This window comes from Syngnathus typhle, linkage group LG5, assembly GCF_033458585.1.
Source record: "Syngnathus typhle isolate RoL2023-S1 ecotype Sweden linkage group LG5, RoL_Styp_1.0, whole genome shotgun sequence".
NCBI classification, from domain to species: domain Eukaryota; kingdom Metazoa; phylum Chordata; class Actinopteri; order Syngnathiformes; family Syngnathidae; genus Syngnathus; species Syngnathus typhle.
The window spans coordinates 14,190,099-14,217,454 of record NC_083742.1 but is presented as its reverse complement, the minus strand read 5'-3'; the positions used below and the strand labels follow the sequence as shown (position 1 = coordinate 14,217,454).

General features: G+C 42.1%; 3 protein-coding genes across 3 annotated transcripts; 1 reads left to right on the top strand and 2 right to left on the bottom strand.

Moving 5' to 3' along the window:
- Positions 1–4,273: 4,273 nt before the first annotated feature.
- On the bottom strand, positions 4,274–8,289 carry rgs7bpa (regulator of G protein signaling 7 binding protein a). Its single transcript, XM_061279448.1, has 6 exons — positions 8,140–8,289; positions 6,753–6,919; positions 5,522–5,670; positions 5,226–5,364; positions 4,860–4,930; positions 4,274–4,672 (listed from the first exon to the last, which is right to left on the bottom strand). The coding sequence occupies exons 1-6, from the start codon at positions 8,287–8,289 to the stop codon at positions 4,581–4,583; spliced, it is 768 nt and encodes a 255-aa protein (XP_061135432.1). The 3' UTR covers positions 4,274–4,580.
- Positions 8,290–9,317: 1,028 nt separating this feature from the next.
- rnf180a (ring finger protein 180a) lies at positions 9,318–16,672 on the bottom strand. Its single transcript, XM_061279377.1, has 4 exons — positions 15,948–16,672; positions 12,285–12,513; positions 11,803–11,928; positions 9,318–9,749 (listed from the first exon to the last, which is right to left on the bottom strand). The coding sequence occupies exons 1-4, from the start codon at positions 16,635–16,637 to the stop codon at positions 9,544–9,546; spliced, it is 1,251 nt and encodes a 416-aa protein (XP_061135361.1). The 5' UTR covers positions 16,638–16,672; the 3' UTR covers positions 9,318–9,543.
- A 1,028-nt stretch (positions 16,673–17,700) lies between these two features.
- htr1aa (5-hydroxytryptamine (serotonin) receptor 1A a) lies at positions 17,701–20,728 on the top strand. Its single transcript, XM_061279906.1, has one exon. It carries the CDS (start codon positions 17,978–17,980, stop codon positions 19,226–19,228), a length of 1,251 nt encoding a protein of 416 aa, XP_061135890.1. The 5' UTR covers positions 17,701–17,977; the 3' UTR covers positions 19,229–20,728.
- The last annotated feature ends 6,628 nt before the right edge of the window (positions 20,729–27,356 follow it).

Genomic DNA, 27,356 nt, shown 5'->3' with positions numbered 1-27,356 from the left:
CGCTTTCCCTGATCTCTCCCTGTGTTTGGAGAACTGATTGACTCGCCATATTATTTATATTATTATATATTATATATTATGATTGATTTATTATTATTTATATTCATTGCAGTCCATGTCGCCTATAAGTACGCGCTTTGGCATCACAAGTGAGATAATTCAGCACACTAGTAGAACAACTATGTTTTCCTAGCATCAATTTGGTACTGGTACAACATTTAGACAACTGGTTAGCAATTGAGTCTTACTAGTAAACTTCATTGCTGCAATCGTTACATTGCTTGTCCCAAGTGATAGTAGTATTTGACAAGATACCTCATTAATTAAAAATAACTTTGAAATTTTGAATATTCCGCCAAATCTCCATTTGACTGAAGTTTGCCAGAAAAGTTTTTCCAGTCATTTGCAACCTTAAAAGTCACATTATAAAATTAACCATCAGTGTCTCAGCATGAGTAGGAGCAACAGCATGTACGTGTAGAAATGCCAATTATTGGTGGAAAAAAAACATGACTTGTCATTCTCGGAGTGCGCTTAATTGCTTTGATTAGTGAGGAAAAATACTAGTTCATGGACCTTGAGCTGCATATGAAGAATATGAAAATGCTCCAATGCCTTTCTGTCTGCGTTGTTTGTTTCACAAAAGTAATTTCCATCATTTCCCATTGTGTGACAATGGACCAAGCAGCAATTGAACTTTTTGTTGGCCTTCATACACAGGAGCATCCGAAAAACATATCCATAAATACAAAACAAAACTCATTCCTAGTTACCACGGCGATGAGAATGAAAGTAGGCGAGCGGTGGCACATGGAGTGACCTTATGCAGACGTGTTGTATAATTCATGTATTTCACTATGTCATTCACCATAACTGCTGAAAACAGACCTGACTTGAAATTGGAGCCCTTGTTTGTTTACATCCGTGTTTGGAGTACATGGTGACAAGCAATATTGACAAAAGCAATTTTCTTTTGGAGATGGAAATATTTGGAGTTCTAGCGAAACACGACAACCCTTCCTAATAATACGTACATACAAAAAAAGGAAACGACTATGTCATTTTTAAGGGAATTTGTTAACGACTTTGTCATATTATGACCGTAAGCGTGATAGGTTCTGATAATAGCACAACTTTATTCTCATAACATTACGACTACTTTCTGTGATGTCTTTGTCTCGGAATACTGTTATTCATATTTATTTTTAGGATGTATCAACATATTTAAATGTGCCACTTTGTTTTGGTTAAGTTTGGAATGTAAAGACAAAGTAGAGCTGTGGAGCCCCTTGATCATCTCATCGCAAAGATCAGCAGGAGCTAACAGTACACTGAGGTGCACTTTCACTGGAGGGAAGGTGCCGTAAAACTTCTACCGGTGCCTACAAAAGCACTCTGGGTAGATACTTAATGACGAAATACACCAAGATGAAGTCATTACTACACACGTGGGGGACATGAGGGGAATTGTTCGGATTCTTATGTTCACTCGGGCATGATACAAACATATGCTGGAATTGGACCAATATAATGGTGTACCTTTAATTTATTCTCCTCGATTGGGAACAATTTTTCTACTTCTGTGTGACCAGTTCACGAGGGATAGGCGCTGACTCATCACATTCATGGAATCGACAAGAGCGGAAACAGTCTCTTTTTCCCGAGAGATGGGAGACCTTCTCACTGGTACGCCCTGGATTTTTCAGGAACAGATGGTGGTCAAAAAGGGACATGTGACCATTGTGTGGCGGCACTAATGGAGGCCACGGTCTGCCGACCTGTTGTCTGAGCCAACTGTTATTGTAGCCTGAGGCCCTGAGACAGGACTGGTGATTTTATAGATACCAAATATGACCCACTTTCACTCTTTACCTGACTTCCACTCTTGGGCATTCGTCGTCCAAAACCGTCTCAAACCGGTTTAAAACGGTTCAATTTGATTAAAACTGGCTCAAACCGGCTAGAGCCGGTTTAAACCGGTGCAATCCGACTCAAACCGGCTAAATCCGGAAAAATCTGTGAGCCAACCGGGAAGCGGATAAAACCAGTAAGCGACAAAAAAAATAACCTTAAACACTAACCCCAAATATTTTATATTAATCATGTACCAGTGTATTGTGGCTATTATAGTCACATATTTTGGTTCTTCCTTGACATAACAAGACACCAACACACAAAACAGCAACCAATTTGTGTATACAACGGTTTCTGAAACAGGATGCTTATGGCAGAAAATCTTTAATTGTCCCCCTCTCATACACACTGGCAGCATTTGTTTGCACTTGTGTGTTCTAATTGCCTCTATTATACGCCGCCGCGATTGCCTGAAAAAAATAACACACCTGAAAAAATACACCTAACTTGTCATTTGCAGCTTGTTCCCAATTGATTTTGCGTTATGACTTGGACGTGCTAAATCTGTAAGTAGCCCAGAGTTTGTTTATATATGGGAAAAGAATCATCTGTCACTGTCCCAACTTAATATGCCCTGTGGCTCGGTGGCACTGGCTCTGGAACTGACAGCCTGCGATGGCTCGGAATTGCATGAAGCCCCTCAATGAGGTTGACAGCAGCGTTGTGATGGAAATGTGGATGTAGACGAAGAAAAAAGCGTCAAGTTTGTCTGAAATTGGAAAGCAATTAAGGATTTTTCTTCCTCGATTTGAAAGGAAATCATTCAATTTTCTTTTTAAAATTGAAATTGATTTCCAGCATGTAATTAGAAGGACTGCCTCAAAATTAATGGTGTCCATCTTCATGTGTCCTGCTGTAATTAGTGATGTGCATTACAGTTCTTTTAAGTGAACTGAGTCTTTAGAATCAGTTCACTCAAAAGATTTGTTCAAACGAATCGTTCAACGATACGTCCCCCCCTCGCTTTCACTTAAGCTTTTTCCCTAATGAAGTTGCCTGTGAATAGGTACACCTCATGGACACTTCAATAGGTACACTAGACGAGGTTAAAAAAAAAAGAATAAATAAATAAGAAAGTGTAGCGAACGATTCTTTTGAACAAACCTTTTGAGTGAACCGATTCTAAAGAGTGGGTTCACTTAAAACTGTAATGCACATCCCTAGTACAAAGGAGTGCAGACGGTCAGGAGCCGCTAGGTCGAAATAGCCGACTGGTTAGTGACACCGGCTCTCGCTCAGTATGACTGTGATTTGTGAAGAGGTCGTTGTGCTATTGAAAAAACCTTTAGCTCATTAATTTTAAAACATCGTTCTCTCTTAAAGGCTTTACAAAAGAGCTTGTATGTAGTGCAAATTTAATCTAAATCTCTATTGCCCTCCTGTGTTTGCTACTGCAAATCACACCCTTATGGACACAACTGTGTACGTGGGCTCCCTCTAGAGATTTGAAGAGTTACTGCACAAGTTACTGCATGTAACTTTCAAGTTTCTGTAAATTTGTACTGAATCTTTAAGTATTTTAAATATGTTTTACAATTGTCATTAATCCTACTGCAACACATTTCAAGTAATTAATTAATTGAGTGAATGTGAAGCAGGGATAAGGCGCTGCAAAGAAAAAAAATGGTTGTGGATACAATGCCCTGTGATTCTTAAAAGATTCAAAATAATAACTTCAAAGCGTGTAACCCTCTTAATTGATACGCTCGATAGTCCTCTGAAGACGTCACTGTATTGCATCTATAGAAATGAAGGCAAATAAGAAAAACACTGCATAATTTTGTGGTGGTTTGTCTCCCCCTAGTGGAGGTTTAAGGGGAAAATAATCCACTCAACCCTTTATTTTCATTAAAAAAAAAGGTTTTATTGATAATGTAAAATGATCTACATCATCCTCGTGTACCGAACTGTACGTCCAATGGGCCGGAAATATAACAACCATCGTCCACAAGGTGGCGCCATGCCAGCCAATTGCAGGGCACACATAGACAAACAAGCATTCATTCAAAGACACTGGAGGCTCACAGCAGGAATCAAACCCAGCACCTTTGCACTGTCAGACGGACGTGCTTACCAGTGCACTACCAACTAAAAACAGGTGAATTTACTAAGAGGGCAGGATAAATAACTGGATGTACAAGTCTACACGCGTGTGCGTGTGTGTAAAGAAAATTCTCTGTTGTATCAAACAGTATATTGCGCTTAGAAGTTGTAAAGTTATGATAGACGTTTACCTTTCATGGAAGACTAAATAAAAAAAGAAAACAAAAATGGGTCTACAGCAGTATTTTTGTTCATTTCTTTTAATGAAACACTTTTTGCATTTTGTTTAATGCCTAAACATGCAGTGGCTCCCTTTGAAAGTTATAAAAAAAATGACCTAACGGGAGGGTTAAAAAATTAATAATAATAAAATGATAGTTGTTTTGCCCATGGACGTGTTTTGTCTTTTACATTAAACAATGGACTACAGGCTCAACTTCATTGACCTCAAAACCATGGCAACATATTGGGATTTATTCCATGTAGAACAAAACGAAAAAACAAAACAAATCCCCAAAATAGGCAGCCTTGCTACTATTTTGTTTGTTTGAAAATGGCAGTAGTAGAGTAGGTGAGGACAGAACAGGGCAATGTTGTCTTTTGATACTGTTGTTGTTGATACCTCAACTGGTTACCAAGCAACAAAGGCCAAAGAAGCGTCTCTTCCTTTGTTGGATTAGCGGGTAGGGAGACAGGTTCAGCAAACTGCTGTCGTCTGGAAGACACAAGAACAAAGAGAAAGTATTGCAAACTGATTTTCATTTCACATTGCCTGTCTGTCGAAATATGTCTTTACGTTTCAATGGCACAACAAAGTCGTGGACCTTTTCACTGTGGTGAAAAAATATAGTTGAGAATATAGCTGAAACTTTTCAGTAGTTCAACCCACAGTCCTAACACACCTTGGTTCTTTAGTGGTAAAGGCATCGTCTCCCTGAGTTTAGTGAGAAGGTTCTTCATTTCTCTCATGTCCCTGCAACAAATAAAGATGAAATAGATCTTATCCCTTTTTTTGTTGCATATAAAGTGTCTGCATTTGGGCTGAATATGATATTTTGGCAGATACATTTTTCTACAACAAATCCCTTCTGAACATAAATTGAAAAATAGTTATATACATTTCATACTGAACTATTTGCTTATCACTGTTTTCCATGACTTCTGATATCAAAGTGAATTTGTTGATAAAACTAGATGTGTAGCAATGAAATGTATTTCTATGATTGTGCACACAATTGAACAATACAGCATCTTTATTGTGGACCTACTTTTCAATGTTTTCTATGTCCGTGGCCACCAGCCATGCGGGTGGAGGGCCGTCGGTGGGCGAGGAGGAGGTGTCCTCAAGGATGGGGACGTCTGAGCTTTCGTCGGCTTTTCTGCCCACTGATGGAAGGCTACAGGGATCTTTGCCTGGTGCCGCAGAGAAAGAGTTGAAGAAACATGTACTTCTAATTTGGGATCAGGGTTAGGACCAGGGTGTTATGACTAGGGTTAGGGCTGGGGGGTTAGGGCGACAGGTGTTAGTTTTAGGGTTAGAATGTCAGGGGTTAGCGTTTCAAACTAGGGTTCGGGTGTTTACCTTTTCTGTGGAGCTGCAGGGAGCCCAGCAAGCAGAATGACTTGAGCATCTCAGTGATGTACATCTCCAAGCAGCACTGGAGCTGGATGAAGAGCCGACAGATCTCTGGGTGAATCTCGCCATCCTCTGGCCTAAAGCACAGCAAGAAATTTGCGATTCTCCACAGTGGACTTTTTATATAAGTTGATTTTCTATCGCTTGTCGGGTCTAAATCGTGCCCTAAGTGTACATTCAAAGACGTATCTGTTTATGTGAAAATGTGTCTGTGAGCATTTTTTATTCACATGGTGTCTTTACATGTGCTATAATTCTTGATCCTTGTGGGAAAAATAAAATGTGTAAAAAAAAGCTGCATTACGATCACTTCAGCCAAACAATTTTTTTCAAATTTGACAGATAAGCAACAGAAATGTTATTTCATTTTTGCTTGATGATATTGTTTATCTTTGAATTTGCTTAGCTTCCCGAAGACCAGTAATGAAATGCGCTGACATAAAAAGCCTTTCAAGTGTGATTTATTTACCCTCTGGTCGCTCATCACCAGTTTTTATGAGACTCTGTAGCAGCATCACATATGCTTCAATCTACAGCAGGTGATAACTGTGTGTGCACTAAATCACCCACTGGTGAGTGAAAGTACTGAAATAAACATTGAATAGAAAATTGCACAAATAGTTTAAAATATTTTATTTTTCTCTCTTCAATTACATTTTATATACCGTATTTTCCGCCCTATAAGGCGCACCTAAAAACCTAAAATCTTCTCAAAAACCAACAGTGCGCCTTATAGTCCGGTGCGCCTTATATATGGACCAAATTCCTAAATTTAAACTGGCCCAAAGCATTCTGTCATGAAATAAATCATAAGTGGCCCGCTGAAGACTATGAATCAAAAAGACTATGGATCATTATTTTATGATTATAAAGTAATTTGTTCTGTCTGAAGTTGAAATAAAAAAGATAAAATGGAGAATGATTTGATTTGGATTAAAAATCTGACATGATGCATTAATGGTGCGCCTTATAGTCCGGTGCGCCTTATATAAGGATACAGTTTTAAATTGGGCCATTCATTGAAGGTGCGCCTTATAGTCCGGTGCGCCTTATAGGCCGGAAAATACGGTATATTTTTTCTACTTTTTTGTGAACTTGTGTTGGAGCTTTTTGAGGAAACACTTTTTTAGTGGAGGATATAGTATATGATCACACTGACCCTGCAATCAATGTGAGACTGTGATGTGCGGCCCTGGCTATCTCGCAGCCTTTGGTTCGAGTCCTCAGCATGTCGGCCCTCAAGTTGGGACAGTCAACGGTGATCTCGCCAATGGAAATGACCAGCTCTCGGTACAGCGCCACCAATGTGTTGAACTCTTGCACGATCTGTGTTGCAACCAGAAAGTAAACACCACTTCATTCATGTAAATTATGTTCATTTGCACATGCATGATCAAATGCGAGAGCTGTATTTACAAGTCTGCCTTTAAAAAGACAACGATGCCCCAACTTGCTAGATCACATCAATATATGTATTCTAGCTGGCATCTACATTTGCTCATGATTACAAAGCCGCACGTAGTTGATTGCAGTATTAAAGCAGCGCTACTCTGTGGCGAAATAGGCACATTACACTTGAACATGCTACACAACTGTTTTGTACATACGAATGCATGAAAAAAGTATTCCAGTTAAATAAAATGTTATTCTTTTGCTCCAACTCTTGCATCGGATCTTTATCAGACAACACCATGTCCCGTTACATTGCACCGAATAGTGCCAGTATCAAAAGAATACACTGGAATCCAAATAAAATAATAGAAATTGTAAAATACAATTGCATGGTAAATAAACAGAACAAATGCCCCATGTGCATTTTTTAAAAAAGAAATGGTAATATTAAATTAAAAAATAAAATAATTTAACAGGCAACAATTTCATCATAAAATATAAATTTCAAAAAGCGAAAACGATCATACAACACAGCCAGTGCAAACCCCCCCAATAATATACATAATGACCATATTAATAATTATTATTAATTAATTTTAGAAAACAAACTAGGATCAAAAAAAAGATGCAAAGAAGGTTGCAAAATAGCAGCCAAAAAAATTCTACATGATCAAAATAGCACAGTTTTTACAGCACAGTAATTACTCCATTGATTATTGATCGTGCCATGTTGACTTTGCACCACCTCGGAGTAACCCCCCCCCCCACACACACACACACATACACTCCCTCCCAGTCAAATAAAAGCTGCTCGACTTCCGTGCCGGCTCTGCAGAGCGTTCATTGCACGCAGCCTTAAATGACGTTCACTTGACATGCTCCATGTCTCAGTACATCAATCATCATCATCATCAGAGCACTCATTCATGCAATTTTGGAGAAGAGCCCCCGCCACCACCACCTCCCAAAAAAAAAACAACAACAAAAAAAACCTGCAGCACAGCACCCCACAGCTGTGAATGCACATTGTCGTGCAGTACGTCATACATGCAGCAATTTGTCGTCATATGTGTCACGCGCATGAGCGTGCAGGAGACACAAAGAGGAGGAGAGCAGCGGTGCACGGGATGGACGCGGGTACGTCCGCCACTTACCATCCTGCAGTCGACCACGGCGCGCAGGGCTCTGCGGCTGCTCTCGGTGCTCTCCCGCCGCTGGGGGTCTCGGTAGAGGGGCTTGCCGATCTGAAAGATGGACCCGGCCGGTCTGGGGCGGTTTTTGCGCCCGTTCGATGCAGAACTCATGCATACACACCCACTAATAAAACAGTCCTGATACGGAACGATCTCTCCCGTGTGCTGCGCCCCCCCCCCCCCCCCCCCTCACCACCGCCGCCTCTCTCCTCCTCCTTTTCAACTCTTCACCGTCCTCTCTCTTTTCTCCTGACCCAAACCTGCCTTACCCCAGCCCTCACGCCAGCTCCCTAGAGTGGAGCCAGATGTGCTCCCAAATAAGAACGGACAATGAGGATTAGGAGGCAGAAGACGCGCTACTCTTCTCCGCATCAAGTCACCTCCACCCCCGCGGCATGCAGATCACAAGCGGGCTCCTTGCTTCATCTCCTCCTCACGCATCACCCAGCACAACCTGTCCATGATTTGCACCGAGCACCACTGGCAGAGGCGGCCGGCCGATAAGCATCTGCTGCCTCTTCACACCATTGAAGGCTGCAAACGTCACTGTCTCACAATTTTTATTTATTTAAATTTTGGGTTGCACTTTGGCGTGCAGATCTGCACATTCATTCACAAATCTCTCTCCCCCCTCCTCCTCTCCCTCCCTCTTCGGTGGTTCCTCCTCTTGTAACCTTGGAGGAGCATTTTGTAGCAGACTGCTGGGGAAGGACAGTGAAACACATCCCCACCCCGATAGGTGAAAAGCCATGATATAAAGCGTGTAAGTGAACGTTTAAACAAAAAAAATCTTATAATAGTAATCCTCACCCACTGATGTGTTGTGAGATTCTATCTGCAAATAAAATCCAATCTCATATTGTTAGTCTTTGCTCTATAATATCTATGCTGATGTTTATTGACATACAGGACAATTATATTCTCTTCTTCCATTGGAAGGCATTAAAGTGGTTGCCAGAATAAATTATGACTTCCAGCCCGAAATTCGCATTGGATAAGTCATTTTGTGAGTTAATTGAGACAATCAACTTCATCGTTATTTCAGTAGTCATAGTTTTTTGGGTGTTGTTTTGTGTGCACTAAGATTTTCTACTGTAAAAAAAAAAAGTGCCTTTATTCAAACCACCACAAGTGCAGTTATCAATAAACAGCCGAGTACATGTTCATCGTGCTCACTGAGAAAATTGAACACCCAAATGTGCTTCCTACACAATATGCCCTTTCAATCGTTTATTAATGGCTGATAACAAGCTGACACTGCTCCACTCAACATCCCACCTGCTTGTTTCCACAGTGCAGCAAACGGCTTAATCTCTTATACCTGTCATCATCATCATCATTATCATCATCATCTCCATCAGACTGTCAAAAAGAGGGGAAAAAGAGATAACAGAGGATGCAAACTATGAAGAAGCCAATAATCCAGTTGACAGAGTAAATGTAGATGATGACCATATCCATGTCAAAATGCCACCCGCGGCCGTCGTCGTCAAAATCCAACGCGCTCAGACGGAAGCCGCCGCCCGCACGAGGCAACTGACGTCGCGCCATGGGGCTGGAAGGCCTGAAACCTGGAAGGCGGAAGACAAAATGTATTGACTTGTTTTTTTTTTTTATTACCGTTTTTTTCCATGTATAATGCACCGTCATAATACGCACCCTAAACATGGCATGTTGATGCTGGGAAAAAAACCTGTACCCATGTATAATACGCACCCAAATTCTGACTCCTACTTAAGTCCGTAAACGTAAAATTATTTCACAAAAAAAGATCATCTTTGGGAACAACCGGATGTTATACTGCCGGTCAGTATCACTGCGCATGCGCTAGCAAACTCAATAGCGAAGAAATGTTTCGGATGTGTGTAGGGTACATTGTGACAGCAAACGAGCAGGCAAGCGTCTGATACGAGAGCATTGTGTTCGTATGGAGCTTGTTTGAAGTGAACAGCATAGAAGAAAGCGCATCTGTAATGGCAGCCTCCGTATAATATCCATCCATCCATCCATTTTCCGTACCGCTTAGTCCCCACTGGGGTCGCGGGCGTGCTGGAGCCTATCCCAGCTGTCATCGGGCAGTAGGCGGGGGACACCCTGAACCGGTTGCCAGCCAATCGCAGGGCACACAGAGACAAACAACCATTCGCACTCGCACTCACACCTAGGGACAATTTGGAGTGTTCAATCGGCCTACCAAGCATGTTTTTGGGATGTGGGAGGAAACCGGAGTGCCCGGAGAAAACCCACGCGGGTCCGGGGAGAACATGCAAACTCCACACAGGGAGGGCCGGAGGTGGAATCGAACCCGCACCCTCCTAACTGTGAGGCGGACGTGCTACCCAAGTGCTCCACCGAGCCGCCTCCGTATAATATCTGGATTTAAAAAAAAAAAAAAATTGTACCCATGTATAATGCGCACCCCAGATTTTAGGACAATAAATTAGTTAAATTTTGCGCATTATACATGAAAAAAAAAACCACGGTATTTTGGACGTCTAATTTTGGTCTAAAAATCAACCTATTTTAGACGTCTATTCTTGGTCTAAAAAATCAACTTAATTTAGACGTCTATTTTTGGTTTAAAAATCAACCTATTTTAGACGTCTATTTTTGGGTTAAAAATCAACCTATTTTAGACGTCTAATTTTGGGTTAAAAATCAACCTATTTTAGACGTCTATTTTTGGTCTATAAATTAACTTAATTTTTACGTCTATAAAATAACCTTAAATAGACATCTTTATCAGTGTTAGAGAAATAACCAATTCTCATGTACGGATCAAACAACTTCTTTGCATTATCTATACAACTTGCAGCTTGTTCAGACTTCAAAATTCCAAAATATGATCATATTTGACGTTTTTAATTTAGACGTCTAGTAAATTGAGCCAAGATCAAGATTTTGCAAATTAATAAGGGTTGGGAAACTTTGTTGAATGACCCTACCTCGACAGTTTAGTTTCGACTATTTTAGGTCTATAAATCAACCTATTTTAGGTCTATAAATCAACCTATTTTAGATCTATAAATAAACCTATTTTAAACGTCTACTTTAGGTCTATAAATCAACCTATTTTAGATCTATAAATAAACCTATTTTAAACGTCTACTTTAGGTCTATAAATAAACCTAATTTAGATCTAAAATCAACCTATGTTAGACGTCTATTTCTGGTTTAAAAATATACCTATTTTAGACGTCTATTTTTGGTTTAAAAATCAACCTATTTTAGACGTCTATTTTTGGTTTAAAAATCAACCTTTTTTAGACGTCTATTTTTGGTTTAAAAATCAACCTATTTTAGACGTCTATTTTTGGTTTAAAAATCAACCTATTTTAGACGTCTATTTTTGGTTTAAAAATCAACCTTTTTTAGACGTCTATTTTTGGTTTAAAAACCAACCTTTTTTAGACGTCTATTTTTGGTTTAAAAATCAACCTATTTTAGACGTCTATTTTTGGTTTAAAAATCAACCTATTTTAGACGTCTATTTTTGGTTTAAAAATCAACCTATTTTAGACGTCTATTTTTGGTTTAAAAATCAACCAGTCAGTGTTTGGTTGTAACTGTACCCTGCAGTTGCCATCTCTTTCCCAAAGTCAGCCATCATACACTTCAGCGTACCTCCAAATATTCTGAAGAGTTTTCTGCAGCTCGGCAGAGGCCATTTCGCACAAGTCGCTTTCTGGAAGTTTTGTTTCCGACATGCGTATTCCTTTGGGAAGAACATCCTTACCATTTGATTCAACTCTGTGGAGAAAAAAAACACAACAAAATCCAAATACTGTATAAGATGAATATGATTCATTCAGTATACAAGCAAAAGCATGACGCATGACGTGACTCTGTGTGTGCGTGACCTCGCCTCGGCTAATCAACACAAGAACTAAATTATCATCATCTAAGCACCAAAGAGCTCTCATCTGTGTGGTTGCGTTTTCCTTGTGACCGCATCCTCTCTGTTTTTATGGATGTGTTGGCCCATAGGGGGAAAAATGTGCATCGTCCCATGTCATTATTTATTCCACAGTTTAGCGACTGCTGACTGACCACAACATTAGTTTTGTCGAATGAGCTCCAATACAAAGGGCCCACCGTGGCCTCACCCTTCTGGAAGAAGACGTGCGTGATGATGGTTCTGCAGAGGGGGCAGGGAGTGCTGGTGGGACAGTTCTTGGCCAACGTCCTCAGGCAAGGTTCACAAAAGATGTGCTTGCACGGCTGACACATGTACGGGCTGAAGTAGACGTCCAGGCACACGGCGCACATGTATCCCTCCTTGCTCACGTCTTCTTCCTCCTCATCGCTGCTGCTGGTAATGCTACCTGTGGAGCCCTATCAAGCAGAGGAAAGAGCGAGAGCACTCGTTAGACTAAGTTGAGGACACATCTTGGTCCACGTGGTCAAACTATTTTCAAGCTTAGGGGTGCCTACTTCATGAATGTCTTTTATTAAATAAGTCAATTGAACCCCAATTCTAAAGCAGTGTATGATTTATTTATTTATTTATTTAGTTGGGGCATAACATTTTTGTCCGTGTGTTACATGAACACTTCCAGTGCATTATTATTATTTTTTTTTTATCCAAAATGAAGATTCTCATTTTTTTTTTTTCAAATAGTTTATTGTATGGTTACAATTTCATCTGTTTATAAAGGCTTCTTCTAAATTGAGGCTGGTGTCAATTGCATGCATTTTTTTGCAATTAGGTGGAGATAGATGCATTTTTTTTTTTAACCTGATTACCGTTTTTTTCCGTGTATAATGCGCCCCCATGTATAATACGCACCCTAAAAATGGCATGTTGATGCTGGAAAAAAGCCTCTACCCATGTATAACACGCACCCAATTTTTATGAATTCTTTAAAAAATATATATATATATTTTTTTTCAAGTCCTTATGATCGTCACACACGCAGGGAGGCAATGGTTCCCATTTTTATAGTCTGTGGTATGGTCTTAACTAGGCTGGATGTAATTTTTTTTGTTGGCGTTGATTTCTCCGACTGCCCGTAAAGGCACCACCGCGATCAGTGCGCACATGTGAAAAAGTCGTGCGGACGTGAAAAAGGCGGCTCTGTATGACGTTGAAGAGGAATAAAAACACCCTTGGAAACCAAAACTTGCCCCTTGTTGTGACTCGGAGCCGCAACAAATGTTTTGGATTTGTGTAGGGTACATTGTGACAGCAAACGAGCAGGTGATCGAGCAAGCGTCTGATACGAGAGCATTGCGGTCGTATGGAGCGTGTTTGAAGTGAACAGCAGAGACGAAAGGAACAAGGCAAAGTGTTGTGAAATAAAATATTACCTGTAATACGCATTTTCTTATTTGCTGATTGTATTAAACTATCACATTCATCGCTCATTAGTAAATAGCTGATGTGTCTTGCGCATCCGTTCTGCGCAGCTGACCCATAGTGCGCATGCGCAGTCATACTGCCTCCGTATGACGTCCGGTCCGCGATGGAGATTAAAAATCAAACAATATTTGACAATAACACACCATCAAGGATTTCACCATCGCATCAAACGATGTGTCGTCAATTATGAATTTTACTGACTAAGTGTGTTGGGCAGGATGGCTGAATGCGATGCGCGATTGACAACAAAAAAGAAGAAAGGTGATTTCAAGTTTTATTTCGAGGGAGATTTGTCATGTCTCGTCCCCAGTTTTGCTATGTGTCTAGGTTGCCATAGTTTCTGTTCGCGCCGCCCCTCCCTTCCTGTGTCACCTCAATCAATGTAACGTGTTTTGTATTTAAGTCCTGTCTGCCCCTCGCTCACCGTCGGATCATTGCATGTGTTACTGTCATGATGTCTGTTTGGTTTCTGTTCCTGTCTTTGGTAATGTCACCCTGTCTTTTTGTTCCACGTCTTTGTCGGTCAGTCCTGTTGTTGGTTTTGTTGTACCATGATTTTCTTAAAAATAAAAGAAATTTTTAAAAAAAGAAATTAAAAAAAAATGTACCCAGGACAATAAATTAGTTAAATTTTGCGCATTATACACGGAAAAAAACGGTAAACACTCCACCGGTGAGGCTTTTAAACATTTATTATCACAATGAAATATCCTTGCTCCTCCTGGGAGTTTTAACACGGGCATCTTCCTTTAGTGTGTGGAAGTTATGTGTGATGTACTCTGAGTTTTGTCCCTGTTATTTGACACCCACATGCACAAGATAATATGTGTGACTGAAAAGTACCATGTCAGGTGAGATTTTCTCAGAGTGAGACTGTCTCTCGCTAATGTTTTCTCACATCTGGGATTGCATTAAAATGCGGGGCAAACAGAAGTGCCACGTAAACACAAGTGATACATGTTGATTCCTCACATATGAGTGGAGCGAAGGGATGCTTCCAGAGTAATTACCGCTTCAAATCCCCGGGGTGTATTTGTAAAAAAGAAGTATGACACAAGTATTGGTAGAGTTTGTCCATTCGAACATCCATTTTCTGTAACCCTTATTGTGTTCAGGGTCACAGGGAGCTTTTGACTACGTAAACCGACTGAATGCGAAAATGGAGGTGACAGGTCACATATCAAAATAGACAACATTTCACACTCATGTTCACACAGTCACTGAGAAGGAGCGGAACCAGTCCTGACTGCACCAAAGTCAGGTGGGTGACTTGCTGAAACTCTGCCAATTTAATAGAAACCATAAAAACAATATGAAAGTTGGTGGCGCCCGAGAGGGTGAAACTATGTGAAGTTGAAACTGAAAAAAATAAAAGCACTGTCACAAAATAGATAGCAATTAAGAAGAAGTCTGTAGAATGACATTGGAGTCACTGGGGGAGCTAGATTATTTCCTTGGAGGGACCGTGGAGGAGGCAAAAATGAAAAAAATCTAAACCAAAATAAATCTTCAGAAAAATGGAATCTGATAAAAATTGATTATATGTTTACTTTGAGGGGTTGGTTAAAAATGTAGAAAAAAAATCCAGGAAAATTGGAAAGTACCCAAAAGTTAATTGTCTGGTCTGGCACTAGGGGAGCAAAACCATATTTCAGGCGGGAGCCCATGCCCCCTCGCCCCCCCACTAGCGCCGCCACTGACGGCAGTAAAAAAAAAACAATATTTTAGCTTTTTAAAAAATATTTTTCTCATTTGTGTTTAGTTTTTTTTTTTTTTTTAAAGCAAAAGTTGTGGTGCCAATACATCTTTTTGATGTTGGATTTTTCATGCCAAATATAACGGTGGCAGTGTTGACTCCACATTTCTTGACCTAGCTTTGTCATGCCGGAGCAGAAAACGTCTTTCCCCAAAGCATACAATCATCTAAATGTCTTGACAAAGTGCAGGCTTAACATTCAAGTTTAACTAAAACATCTTCCATCTTAGATTGATCAATGAATTGTTGCCAAACACCGTAGCGCGTGTAGATGTAAGATTCTATTCAGTGGAAGATGCAAAGCACAACTTGTTCCTTTGTCTGTTTTTGTGCTTGAAGAGCCCACTGCAGCCGAGCCTCATCATGCGGCTAATTCACACACAAGCCCACTTCAGCCTGAGCTCACAATGCCTATTGAAATGCGATGCGAGCATGACGACGTCTGCCGACAACCACAATTTCTCTAATCATGACTATCCTGCCAAACATCATTTTGGAAATAAATAAAAGTCTGGTTGCAGATGACACATTGCATTTTTAAATGCCAACTGTCACTTAAGTGTAAAAGGAAGTTAACCACTAATTTAGGTGGCTCCAAACAAAGGGCCTGCTGTCAGGTGAATACAGATCAAAGATCTCAGCGTGGATCACCTGCAGCTGACTTTGCCTCCATCGCTCCTTCCTCTTCTGCCTCCTCCTCGCACATTTGATTCTCTTCCTCTCCTTCTTGCTCATCCTCTCCGGCACCGTGATCCGAGATGGGCTCGTCACGTCCATCACACCTCCGGCCTCTTCCTCCTCGTCCAAGTGGGTCTCTCCCACAGCGTTGTTCAAAGTCTGTGACAAGCCGCCAGGTGTCCTCACATCCACCCGGCATGGGTCTCTGGGAGGACGGCTGGGTGGCCTCACTGAGGTGGTCCCGGATGATGAAGCTCTCTGAGGGCGAGAGGGGACGGGTGAGCTGTTTCGAACGGAGGTGAGAGGTGGGGGTGAACACCTCCCCGCTGCTTGTGGATGCTGAAGAGAGGTTTTATTCATGATGGCACTGGCGCTAGCCACTGCGTTCGACCCAACTGCAGAATCCACTTGATCCGAACCAGAGCTGGACAGACTCTCTGTGCTTCCTCCCTCTTCTGATCCATTGCCGACATTCTCAATACTGACACACTTCCTGAGTCTCCCTCTTTTCTCCCAACTTCTTTCATCTCCATCCCGTCTTATCTCGCTGTGGACTTTCCTTCCCGGAAGCGCCGGTCGCAGAAGTTGCTCCACACGGATGCTGCTCTCGTTCCCACCGCTGACCCCCACATGGGAGTTCATGGCTGCACCTTTAAGCCCCATCCACACTCTGCCTCTTCATCCTTACATTTCACTCACTTCTTTTTCCTCTGGATAATTTTGAGCGCGCAGGGATGGTTCCAGTGTGCAGGTGGTGAACCCTGGAGCCGACCTTTGCTCGTGCAACTCTTAACAGACTGCGAGTGAGCCCACTGGGACGTTCTGTGGAACAAAATGATCCACAGCCCTACCCAGTGCCCTCTTGTTACAATAGATCACAATAGGATGAGGCCTGCTCATGGCCCCTTTTTGTAGAGCTTATCAACAACACAGTCGACATTTTGTCAGCTATTTCCAACAGATACCTCTCTATACCCTTCGATCAATCAAGATAAAACCAATGGAGATAAAAAAAACAACATTTAACATGTTTACATAATCATAATTCTAACCATCCATCGATATTTTTTATGGCATTTTACACCAGCAGGTTTGCAGACTATCTGTTTTCACTCAATTGGTCAATTTTTCTGTTCATCCCTCCTTCTATGTGACGTCATTCAGTTTGTAGCGTATACATATTTATCTGCTGGTCCAACTGTGCAAATTTTGTCATAGCAAGGGATGTGTTGTGGACTAATAGCTCTTTAAAGATTGAGAACCACAGCGCCACAACTGGATGCAATACTGGCTGTGTGCAGCAGATAGCAGCAGCTGCCGCCCATTCTCCCCTATAGACAAGTTGAGAAATTGTTCGTACTCTTTCACGAAATTCCTATTTAGAACTTTTTTTTTAACACCATCGCGTCACATTCAAACTTTGCTCGTTACATGTGGATGTTTATAACCAGGAATGGTTGTTTTCAATTTAAACAGCCTCGTATAAGCGTTGATTGAAATAAATAGGCTATCCTTCGTGAGTGAAAGTTGAAGAGAGTGGAGAGCAGCTTTTCCAGCGGAGTGAGGTGCGAGGTTGAAGAGAAAAAGAGAAAAATGGGGGAGCAGGCGGTGGAGGAGCCCCTCTTTAAAGGGGGCGAGACCTCCTGGATCTGACGTGTGGAGGGGCTGATGCTATAAAATCATTCACGTGGTCACCAAGCTCAGATGACTCTCGGCACCAGTGAGCGCGCACGGCTGTCACCCCTCACGGGACACACGCACACTCTCACAAGCACACGCAAACAGATTCAAACGCACACACGCGCACACACATGTAAACAGTAGGCGCGCGCACCCAAGCGTGCGTCATGCGTCCTGAGAGTAACTTGCCAGTTTGGCTGGAACGCGCCAGGACGCACGAGATGACCACCGGTACCGTGACCAGCAGCGGCTGAGGGACGGACAGCCAGCCTCGCAACCTCGACACCTTCCCGGGCTGGCTGCATGCCCTCCGCCGGGAAAGTATGGATTACCTTCCCACCGGAGGCAACGACAGCAACGCCACCGTCGGGTACCCGCCCGGGGTGGAGGTGGTGGCGGACTGGCTGGGCTCCGACGACAGCCACAACAACAACACCGGCGGTTCCTACTCCTTTCCGTTCGTGCAACTGGGCTACCAGATCGTCACCTCCCTTCTGCTGGGTGCGCTCATCCTGTGCTCCATCTTTGGTAACGCGTGCGTGGTGGCCGCTATCGCCCTGGAAAGGTCCCTCCAAAACGTGGCCAACTACTTGATCGGATCCCTGGCTGTGACGGACCTCATGGTGTCGGTGCTGGTGCTGCCCATGGCGGCCCTGTACCAAGTGTTGAACAAGTGGACCCTGGGCCAGGGGATCTGTGACTTGTTCATCTCTCTAGACGTGTTGTGCTGCACCTCATCCATCCTGCACCTGTGCGCCATCGCTCTGGACCGCTACTGGGCCATCACGGACCCCATAGACTATGTCAACAAGCGCACCCCGAGGAGAGCCGCGCTCCTCATCAGCGTCACCTGGCTGGTGGGCTTCTCCGTATCCATCCCGCCCATGTTGGGCTGGAGGAGCGCCGAGGACCGAGCCGACCTGGATGCTTGCATCATCAGCCAGGACCCGGGCTACACCATCTACTCCACCTTTGGGGCGTTCTACATCCCTCTCATCCTCATGCTGGTCCTTTATGGGCGGATCTTCAAGGCGGCTCGCTTCCGGATCCGAAAGACAGTGAAGAAGACAGAGGTCAAAGGTGAGCGTTGCTTGACATTATCCCCCGCGGTGCTCCACAAGAAGAGCAACGGGGAGGCCGGCAGCGGTAGGCCGTGCATCAACGGCGCCGTGCAGTTTGGCGACGAGGCCGAATCCCTGGAGGTGATAGAGGTGAGCAGTTCCAAAAGCCACCTGGCCCTGCCCAACACCCCGCAGTCATCCTCGCACGAGAACCTCAGCGAGAGGAACTGCGGTGCCAAACGCAAATTGGCGCTGGCCCGAGAGCGCAAGACGGTGAAGACGCTGGGCATCATCATGGGCACGTTCATCTTCTGCTGGCTGCCGTTCTTCATCGTGGCCCTAGTGCTGCCCTTCTGCGGAGAGAGCTGCTACATGCCCGAATGGCTGGGCGCCGTCATTAATTGGCTGGGCTACTCCAACTCCCTGCTCAACCCAATCATCTACGCCTACTTCAACAAGGACTTCCAAAGTGCTTTCAAAAAGATTGTCAAGTGCAAATTCCACAGACCGTGAACGCAACGCTCCATCAGATTGCACCTAATGCACTGTCCACAGGCGTCCAAATGCAAGAGCTGTATCATAATCAGAGCCTTGTCTCATTTGTTGGTATTAACCATGTTTAATACTGTGTTTGTAGTAAGCATTGCATCACATTGTGTGCGTTAAAAAGAATACAGATTACCAGCCAGATGCTTAGCTTAGCTTCCACCTATAGCATCAAAGTTGACACCAAACTGTATTATTATTCTTTGACCCTCCAGAGCTTCCTCTGCAGGTTTAAAGTTGAACAAAAAGAACTGACACTGACTTGCATTCATTTAATAATTTGTTATTAGTTATGTATCATTACCTATTGATGTTATGTATTTATTATTCATCTTTATATTCTTATATTATTTGTATTCATATGCAATTAATTCTGCCAGAGGTGTATTATTTAAACACCAATGCTAGTATTTATTTATTTATAATTTTGAATTGAATTGTAATTTATTTCAGGGTTCAGTTTTTAACTTTAACTTACTTTACTTAACTCTACAGTAATTTTATTTATTTTATGTACCGTATTTTCCGGCCTATAAGGCGCACCGGCCTATAAGGCGCACCTTCAATGAATGGCCCATGTTAAAACTTTATCCTTATAGAAGGCGCACCGGACTATAAGGCGCACCATTAATGCATCATGTCAGATTTTTAATCCAAATCAAATCATTCTCCATTTTATCTTTTTTATTTCAACTTCAGACGGAAACAAATTACTTTATAATCATAAAATAATGATCCATAGTCTTTTTGAGTCATGATTCATAGTCTTCAGCGGGCCACTTATGATTGATTTCATGACACAATGCTTTGGGCCAGTTTAAATTTAGGAATGTGGTCCATATATAAGGCGCACCGGGCTATAAGGCGCACTGTTGGTTTTTGAGAAAAATTTAGGTTTTTAGGTGCGCCTTATAGGGCGGAAAATACGGTACTAATTATTCTCTCTGCCTTTAAAAACCTTGAATTTATTTATTTTAATTACAATTTGTATGATTAATTTATTTGTTAAATATTCATATTTAATAAAGAAAACCACAATTGTTCAATAGCATTTGTAAAGGCAAATGTTTTGGGGGATACAGCTCTTGAATTTGTGCAGGTGTACCGAACAAAGTGTGCCATGAGCACACATGGTCAACCACGTGTTGGGGACTTACGCAAAGGAAAAGAGGACATGTCTACTGACAGTGTAAAGGGCAAAAAGAAAAAAAACTGAAACCATCCAAATGCACAGACTTGAATTCAGGTTCTGTCTCTGTGTGTCACAAGGCCTGTGATGAAAACAAGGATTCTTCACACGTGCGTTTATCTCGTGTTGTGCTCACTGTGTTTGTTGGCTGTCTGCAATGGCGCCCCATTGTTGCCAAGTGCTCTCCATCCACGCATTTCTGTCATGCAGGTCGACATCACGAGCTTTGTAGCACTGAAACAATAAAACGCAATCCAAGTCATTCCTTATTAAGATAACTTGAGTCCATTTTTGTAGCGTGTTGGGGGAAACAAGGAGAGCAATGAGGCAGGCTGGTTATTAACTTAGTTCTGCTCATAAATCTTCATATGCATCACATGGCATTTATCTTGTGTAGTGTAGCTTGAGGAGGGAGGGGCGCAAAGCAACTTATCATACTGATGATGAGGACGAAGATGAGGTTGATGATGTTATCTGCAGCGTATCTAAGGCCAGTCTGCAAATAGACACAAACAGAACATAGGCTTTCCCGTATCTATTTGCAACAAGAAGAAAGTGACAATAGACAGAATGAATGGCGGCAGAGAGTGTGTTGTATTCCCCATAATAGACATAGAAGACACCACATTGGGTACACCACTGTACATTTGTAATGAGAATAATGACAAACACTTAAAACATGAATACTGGAGCCTTTTAAAAAGTTCAGGAACTGTATTCCACACAGGTATTGCAGCAGCGACAACATAACAACAGCTAAATAACAAAGAAAGGTCATGTTACAAAGTGGAACTTAATGGAATTCTAATAGCATATCACCAAAGAAATGGTCATTAAACATTTTTAAAGTAAAATTTCAAGCAATTTACATCCTTTGAAAAATCATCTAAAATCAGAAAGTGTTGCAAATATCAACGTCATTATCATATCGCGAGGTGTTTGTAATATTTTGGCTGCATTGTTCAGCAAAATATTAGAGGCAGCTCTCAGTATGTCTAACATGAATAACTGAGGATTTTTTTTTTTTTTAAATGCGCAGCATATATTACAAAACTCTTCTTTTAAGCCTAAATCAGGCACAGACGTACCAAATGTAGTACAGCGTTTCATCTGTCCATCCATTTTCCATACCACTGACCCTCAGTAGGGGAGCAGGTGTGTTCTGGAACCTATATCCCAGATATATCCCCTATATTGCCAACTATTCACAGTAAACATAAAGACACAGAAAACAATTTAACATGCATGTTTGGGGAATTTGGGAGTAAGCGGCAGTATAAGAGACCATCCAAACTCTACGCACACATTTGAACCGCCAACATCAGAACTGCGAGGCGTATGCGTAAACCAATTTTCACCGTGCCACCAAGTATAGCACTACGATAATAATGATAAATGAGAATATGCAGGAAAGCCCCGCTGGCGTAACTCTGCTCTCTCACGCCCAACCCGGCCACAAATCCACTTAGAGCGGATGAGCAGAAACACGAGTTTCAGAAGGAAGCCCCTGTCGAGATGTACACAGGCCACAGGGGGCGGTCGGTTCATTACTCAGCTCGTCGTCATGGCAACAAATCAAAGCCAAAGCATCAAGAGTCAGCGACAGATGGAGGGAGGGAGAACCAGGCGGGGACAGAGAGGAAAGCCAGACGGCATCACAATGTAGAGACGACACCTGTGGCATACAAACAATGATGAAAGGTGGCAGAGATGATGCAGAACGTCACACTCAAGAGTCAATATATTATGTACAATATACACTTAAAAAGACCAAAGTTCTTTGAAGGGACCCCCAAATCCATTGAGGTTTCACTTGCTACAAGACCAGGACAAAGTGTTTATTGTGGCTGGAGAAGTGCACTGGATTATACAAATAGCCTTTAAATATTAAAGTATGGCTAAATAATCAGAAGCTTCCAAACTCTTTTGCTAGTTTAAGATTGTAGACACATTATACACTTATGTAATCATATGTAGTGTCCAATGGTCGGCGCTCATGGGCAAAATGCTAACTAGATCAATGCTATCAGAAGGACTGACCTAATTCAAAACCTATTTGTTCCATGAAATTGTTTTAATTTATTCCCAGAAGTACAGTCTCTTTATTACCAAGCATTTATCGGCTGCATTGACTCCAAAACTTGTCTGTGTACTTTCTTTGTCCAATCAGATTTCAGCTTCCATCCAGACAATTTGTTCAGGGCCTTCAGAATTATTCACTGAGACGATACTCGCAATGGGACATTTTTTAAGATTTCAAATCTGAATTTGTCCTCACAGGACTAAATCACTGGCCCATTTAATAAAACATATATTATTGCGGTTGTACATTCATGGTGTAGAATTTCACTGTATTGAGAGATTGGTCTACGGCTATCTGAAGGATTTTGACACATCCAGATAAAACAAAAAGAAACTCACATTTAATATCTGACACATTTAAAAAGTCTTCTTCATCTTCATCTACATTCACTGGCCGGTGGCAGTGACATCAGCACATCCAAAAGTGCTCATGGGGGAAATGTATTTGAAATTACTGACCCGCAACTGAAATGACGGCAGCCTAGGAGAGCGCTTGATCGTGCATGGACTATCGGGTATATTTTTCATTTGCCGGACAAAAGAGAATACCATCCAGATCACTACCATGTGGCTCTCAGAGAGATGAGATGATGGCTTATCATTATTATATTGTACGGATGAGCTAGTGTAATCTTGTACTTGCAGGTTTTATGATTTAGGACTGCAGTAATCCCACCCACTGTGGGATTATTGTTACAAAATAGGTAGATGGTCGCATGGTGCTGACACATGAAGCCCCTTGCTCACCCAAAGAGGTTCCACATGCAGAGATTACAGATTTCACTTGCTTTGTACTTCCCTTCAGCCGAAAAGAAAGTTTCAAGACAAGTTTACGAGTCATAAAAAATATATTAATAGTAATTATTAATGGTATTAGGACAACAAACAGAATGATTTTGACAATTCATTCTGAGATTCAAGTGGGCCAATTTGGGTTTCCATACGCTCACTCACACGGCAAAAAGCTGTAAAATTCACCTTTTCTCACGTTGAGCGCATTAAATAGTCAGAGAGCGATGGTGCATGTACAGTACAAGCGTGCACTCACTTGCATCGACCTGCACGAGCTATCTTTGTAACAGGGTGACGTGTGGAGCTAAGCTATCACTGACAAACAGCCTCAAGCAACGGAGTGAAAGACTGACTTTGGGCATTTTTTCCCCCCCTACACGGCAGGTAAACGAGCGAGCTCCGTGGAGCTGCTGGTTGCCCAACTATGGCAGGGTTTCTACTTTCTGGATTTGAAATTATTCGACTAAACATGTTATAGGTGGTAAATGTTTTTCCTCAAAGCGGTTCTTCCCAAACACGATTTAAAAAAAAAAAAGTCACTTGGGTCTTTAATCAGCTCGGGCAGCTTTCCCCTTTTCTGGTCCACGGATGAGAGACAAAGGCATTTTGGTGAGGAAATGTCGCTTGGCCTATTGCATCATCACCATTGCTCATCATTATGTACCTTACATTGCCAAGATTGAGATGTACTGCCTTAAAATGAAATCAGCTGTCATGCGCTGCCAGCTCTTGCGGTGCACTTTTGTGTCCCGTAAACAGGTTCATTTTATATGACAGTTTTTGGCTTCAGGGCCATGTACACGATTATTAATTTTTATGTTTCATTGCCATCATCCAGTCTGTCCTCTGCACCTCCATCACTGTCTGGTTTGGATCGGCCTCCAAACAAGACAAGCACAGACTACAACGGACAATCAGAACTGCAGAAAAGATCATTGGAATCAACCTCCCATCTATCCAAGACTTGTACCTGTCCAGGACCAGGAATCGGGCAAGGAACATCTCTACAGACCCTTCTCACCCGGGTTGCAGTCTGTTTGAACTACTCCCCTCCGGACGGCGTTATAGAGCTCGGTACGCCAAAACCAGCAGACACAGAGACAGCTTCTTCCCCCAGGCTGTTGCTCTGATGAACTCACACCACTCATAGAGTCTCAGAGACATTACTGTGCAATAACATCCTGCTCCTCACACCTTCTTGAATTTGTCTACACTGTTTTTGCATTATTCACATGTCCTGAATGTTGTTCGTCACCTAAATGTTGAACAGAGGGTGTGTTTCTACCGAAGTCAAATTCCTTGTTTGGCACGCTCAAACATGGCGAATAAAAAACTCTTGAATCTTGAATCTTGAATTTCCTTCCCCTTTTCCCACAAAGCTAAAATCCACTAATCAGTGATTTTAGCGTTTATATGCCAGCTGCCATTACTGCATGCATAACATCCTTGTTTTTATACATATGCATGCGTATCCTCTGAGTCACCTTTGCCTTCAATTAGGTCGGCAATCAGATGCTGAGGCTGGCACGGTAACGCAAAGTGACGTCACTGCAATTTCAATGGAAATCACATCATCAAGTTCTTTTAGATGCAGAATTTTAGATTGAATAAAGAGCAATGATTTAGTTCCTCCATTATCTTTGCAGTGTTGTCTTCGAGTAACTTCCTTCGTGTGCGCACGCATGCGCGTGCGTGTTGCCGACTCGATACTGACTGGTGCTCGTGGGCTTCAGCAGCGACCCCCGTGGCAAAGACTCTCCATTAGTCTCTGCCACAGAACGTTTGCAGCGGCACATTTCCACAGCCTGAGAGTGGGCTGACACTTCATCATGTGTGCCCAGAGTCTCGAAAAGAGGCCAATTAGATGCCACGGGGCTTATCCTAGGATCCTCCGGCCACGCCATTTAGCAGGGGGGATGATATGGGACGTGCAACCGTGTTATACGTGTGTAAGGGGAAATTACAGTCCATGTAATGAGGTGACCCGTGATGCGTGACAATTTGCGCAAACAGAAATGCGTCTGCATTGTATACAGAAGATGGCATGAAGGTCAAAAATATTTTAAGTGAGAATAGACACGCTCCTGTGCACTATTCATGACGATGGCGTCATGTGAGGAAATGTGGCAATTGCACAATTTATATGTACTAAGCAAAGAACAAACCCAGGTCAGACAATTATTCGTACGATTGAGAAGCGGCGAGAAAATCGAAAAACTTGCATAAATTGTCAGTGACTAATGCCTTTTTTTCCCTGAAACCTTTTAGTAAAAGCAGCTTTGCACACTCTCCTTATTTTTCATTTTTCACTCCTAACCTTTTTCTCTCCTTCCTTCATCTCATCCACTTGCCACTTGCCATAAATAAAACCAGGTCAGAGAAGAGCAAGAGCCACTGGCTGTCTGCCTGCCCTGAACTCCTGACCTTTCTGTACTTGTTTTCTCTTTCTGAGACTGTCGAGTGAGCGCTCATCTTGAATGTTAAGAAGTCCTTTGCATGTTGTCCACAGAGAGCCATGAGCTATTCAAGAGCAATTGAGAATATCTTGTTGTAATAATGTTTGGACAGCCAGTTGAGAGCAGAGGGAGTTGAGCAATCTTAAAGTCATAAATAAAAAATATTTTTGATGAGATGCCCTTTAGCGACTCGAAGTGTATTGAAATATATGCGAGTGGCAGCCAATCAAGTCGGCTGTGTTTTCAAATGTCCTTTATAAAATCCGTCATGCTGTGCCTGTATCTGCTCAGAGATAAACACTCAACACTGCCAAAAAAAAAAGCATCATGTGTAATGATGAAAACAAAATTGCTAGGTGAACGGTGTTATTTTAGTTCCATCAACCTGGTCAACAAGGAATATAAAAAATGAAACACTAAAAAATACAGCAAGATGTTTGAGAAACTTAATCATCACCGTCATGTCTTATTATGTCAAAATGACTTACAAAAAAGTTGAAGTGAATAAAAAAAGGAGGAAACATTCTCAAAATTTCCCAATCTGTTTTTTGCCTACAGGAAAGAGGGAAGATTAAAAATGTCTGGAATGGCTACTGCACGGATCTATATCGGGCATTTCCATAATGCGTGCCAGCTTTCCATTAATGATCTACTCTCGGGAGAAACGTAATGCTGCTGTTTGCAGAGTCAGTGCATCAAGTATAATCTATGTGCCATTAGAATGAGATTTACTCCTAATGTACTAAATGTGCTAAGCGTCAACGGCACAGATTGATATGGATGCACATTATTATGTACATTTTCTTGTGCATTTCATCACAGGTGGGCACTTTACCAAACTTTGCCCGTCCATCCTTCGTCCACGACATGGGTAACCGCGTCCGTCTGTCCTTATATCGTCCTTGGTCCGTCCCTCTATGATTGGTCTGTGTAAAAAAATTTGAAAATTCAAAGCCCATCAGACGAGAAAGCCAATTTGATTAAAATGGCGGAGTGCAAAATATTTTTTCAAAGGTAACTTGCAGCCCTCACAGGGGACCGAAACAACAGTGGCGCAGATGTACGTAAGTGGAGCTGTCAATCATCGCAGTCCAAAGCAAATGGGAAATGGAAGCAATCATCACAGCTGGTTAATTTTCAAAGAGGAGATGAAAAGCGTTTGGGGCGTTTTCTACCGGACAATAATTGGGCCGCCACCGATGAGACAAAACAGCCTCCATTCGGTGCAAATACAAAGCAGGCTACGCTTTTTAGGGTTATTGTTTTCTTTTGAGCTTTCAAAGCTGCAGTTAAACACGTGTGGAAATGTCTTTGGGCTTGTACTCAAGATAACGGCAGCATACGAAAGTTTGTAAACTGTCCTTGACTGACCTTCTGACCCTAAAACCAAGCGATTTCAACAGCGTGACAAACGGTTGTTACCCAAAGTATCCTAAAGTGTTATATTTGTGTAATTTGACCAAAAGACACTCGGGAACTGTTTTAAAGTGTGAAAAAAAAAAAAATGATAACGTGTCTCTTTTTAAAGTACAACACAATTGCGTGGCAATCAGTTGACTTGCTACCTTTGAGTTGA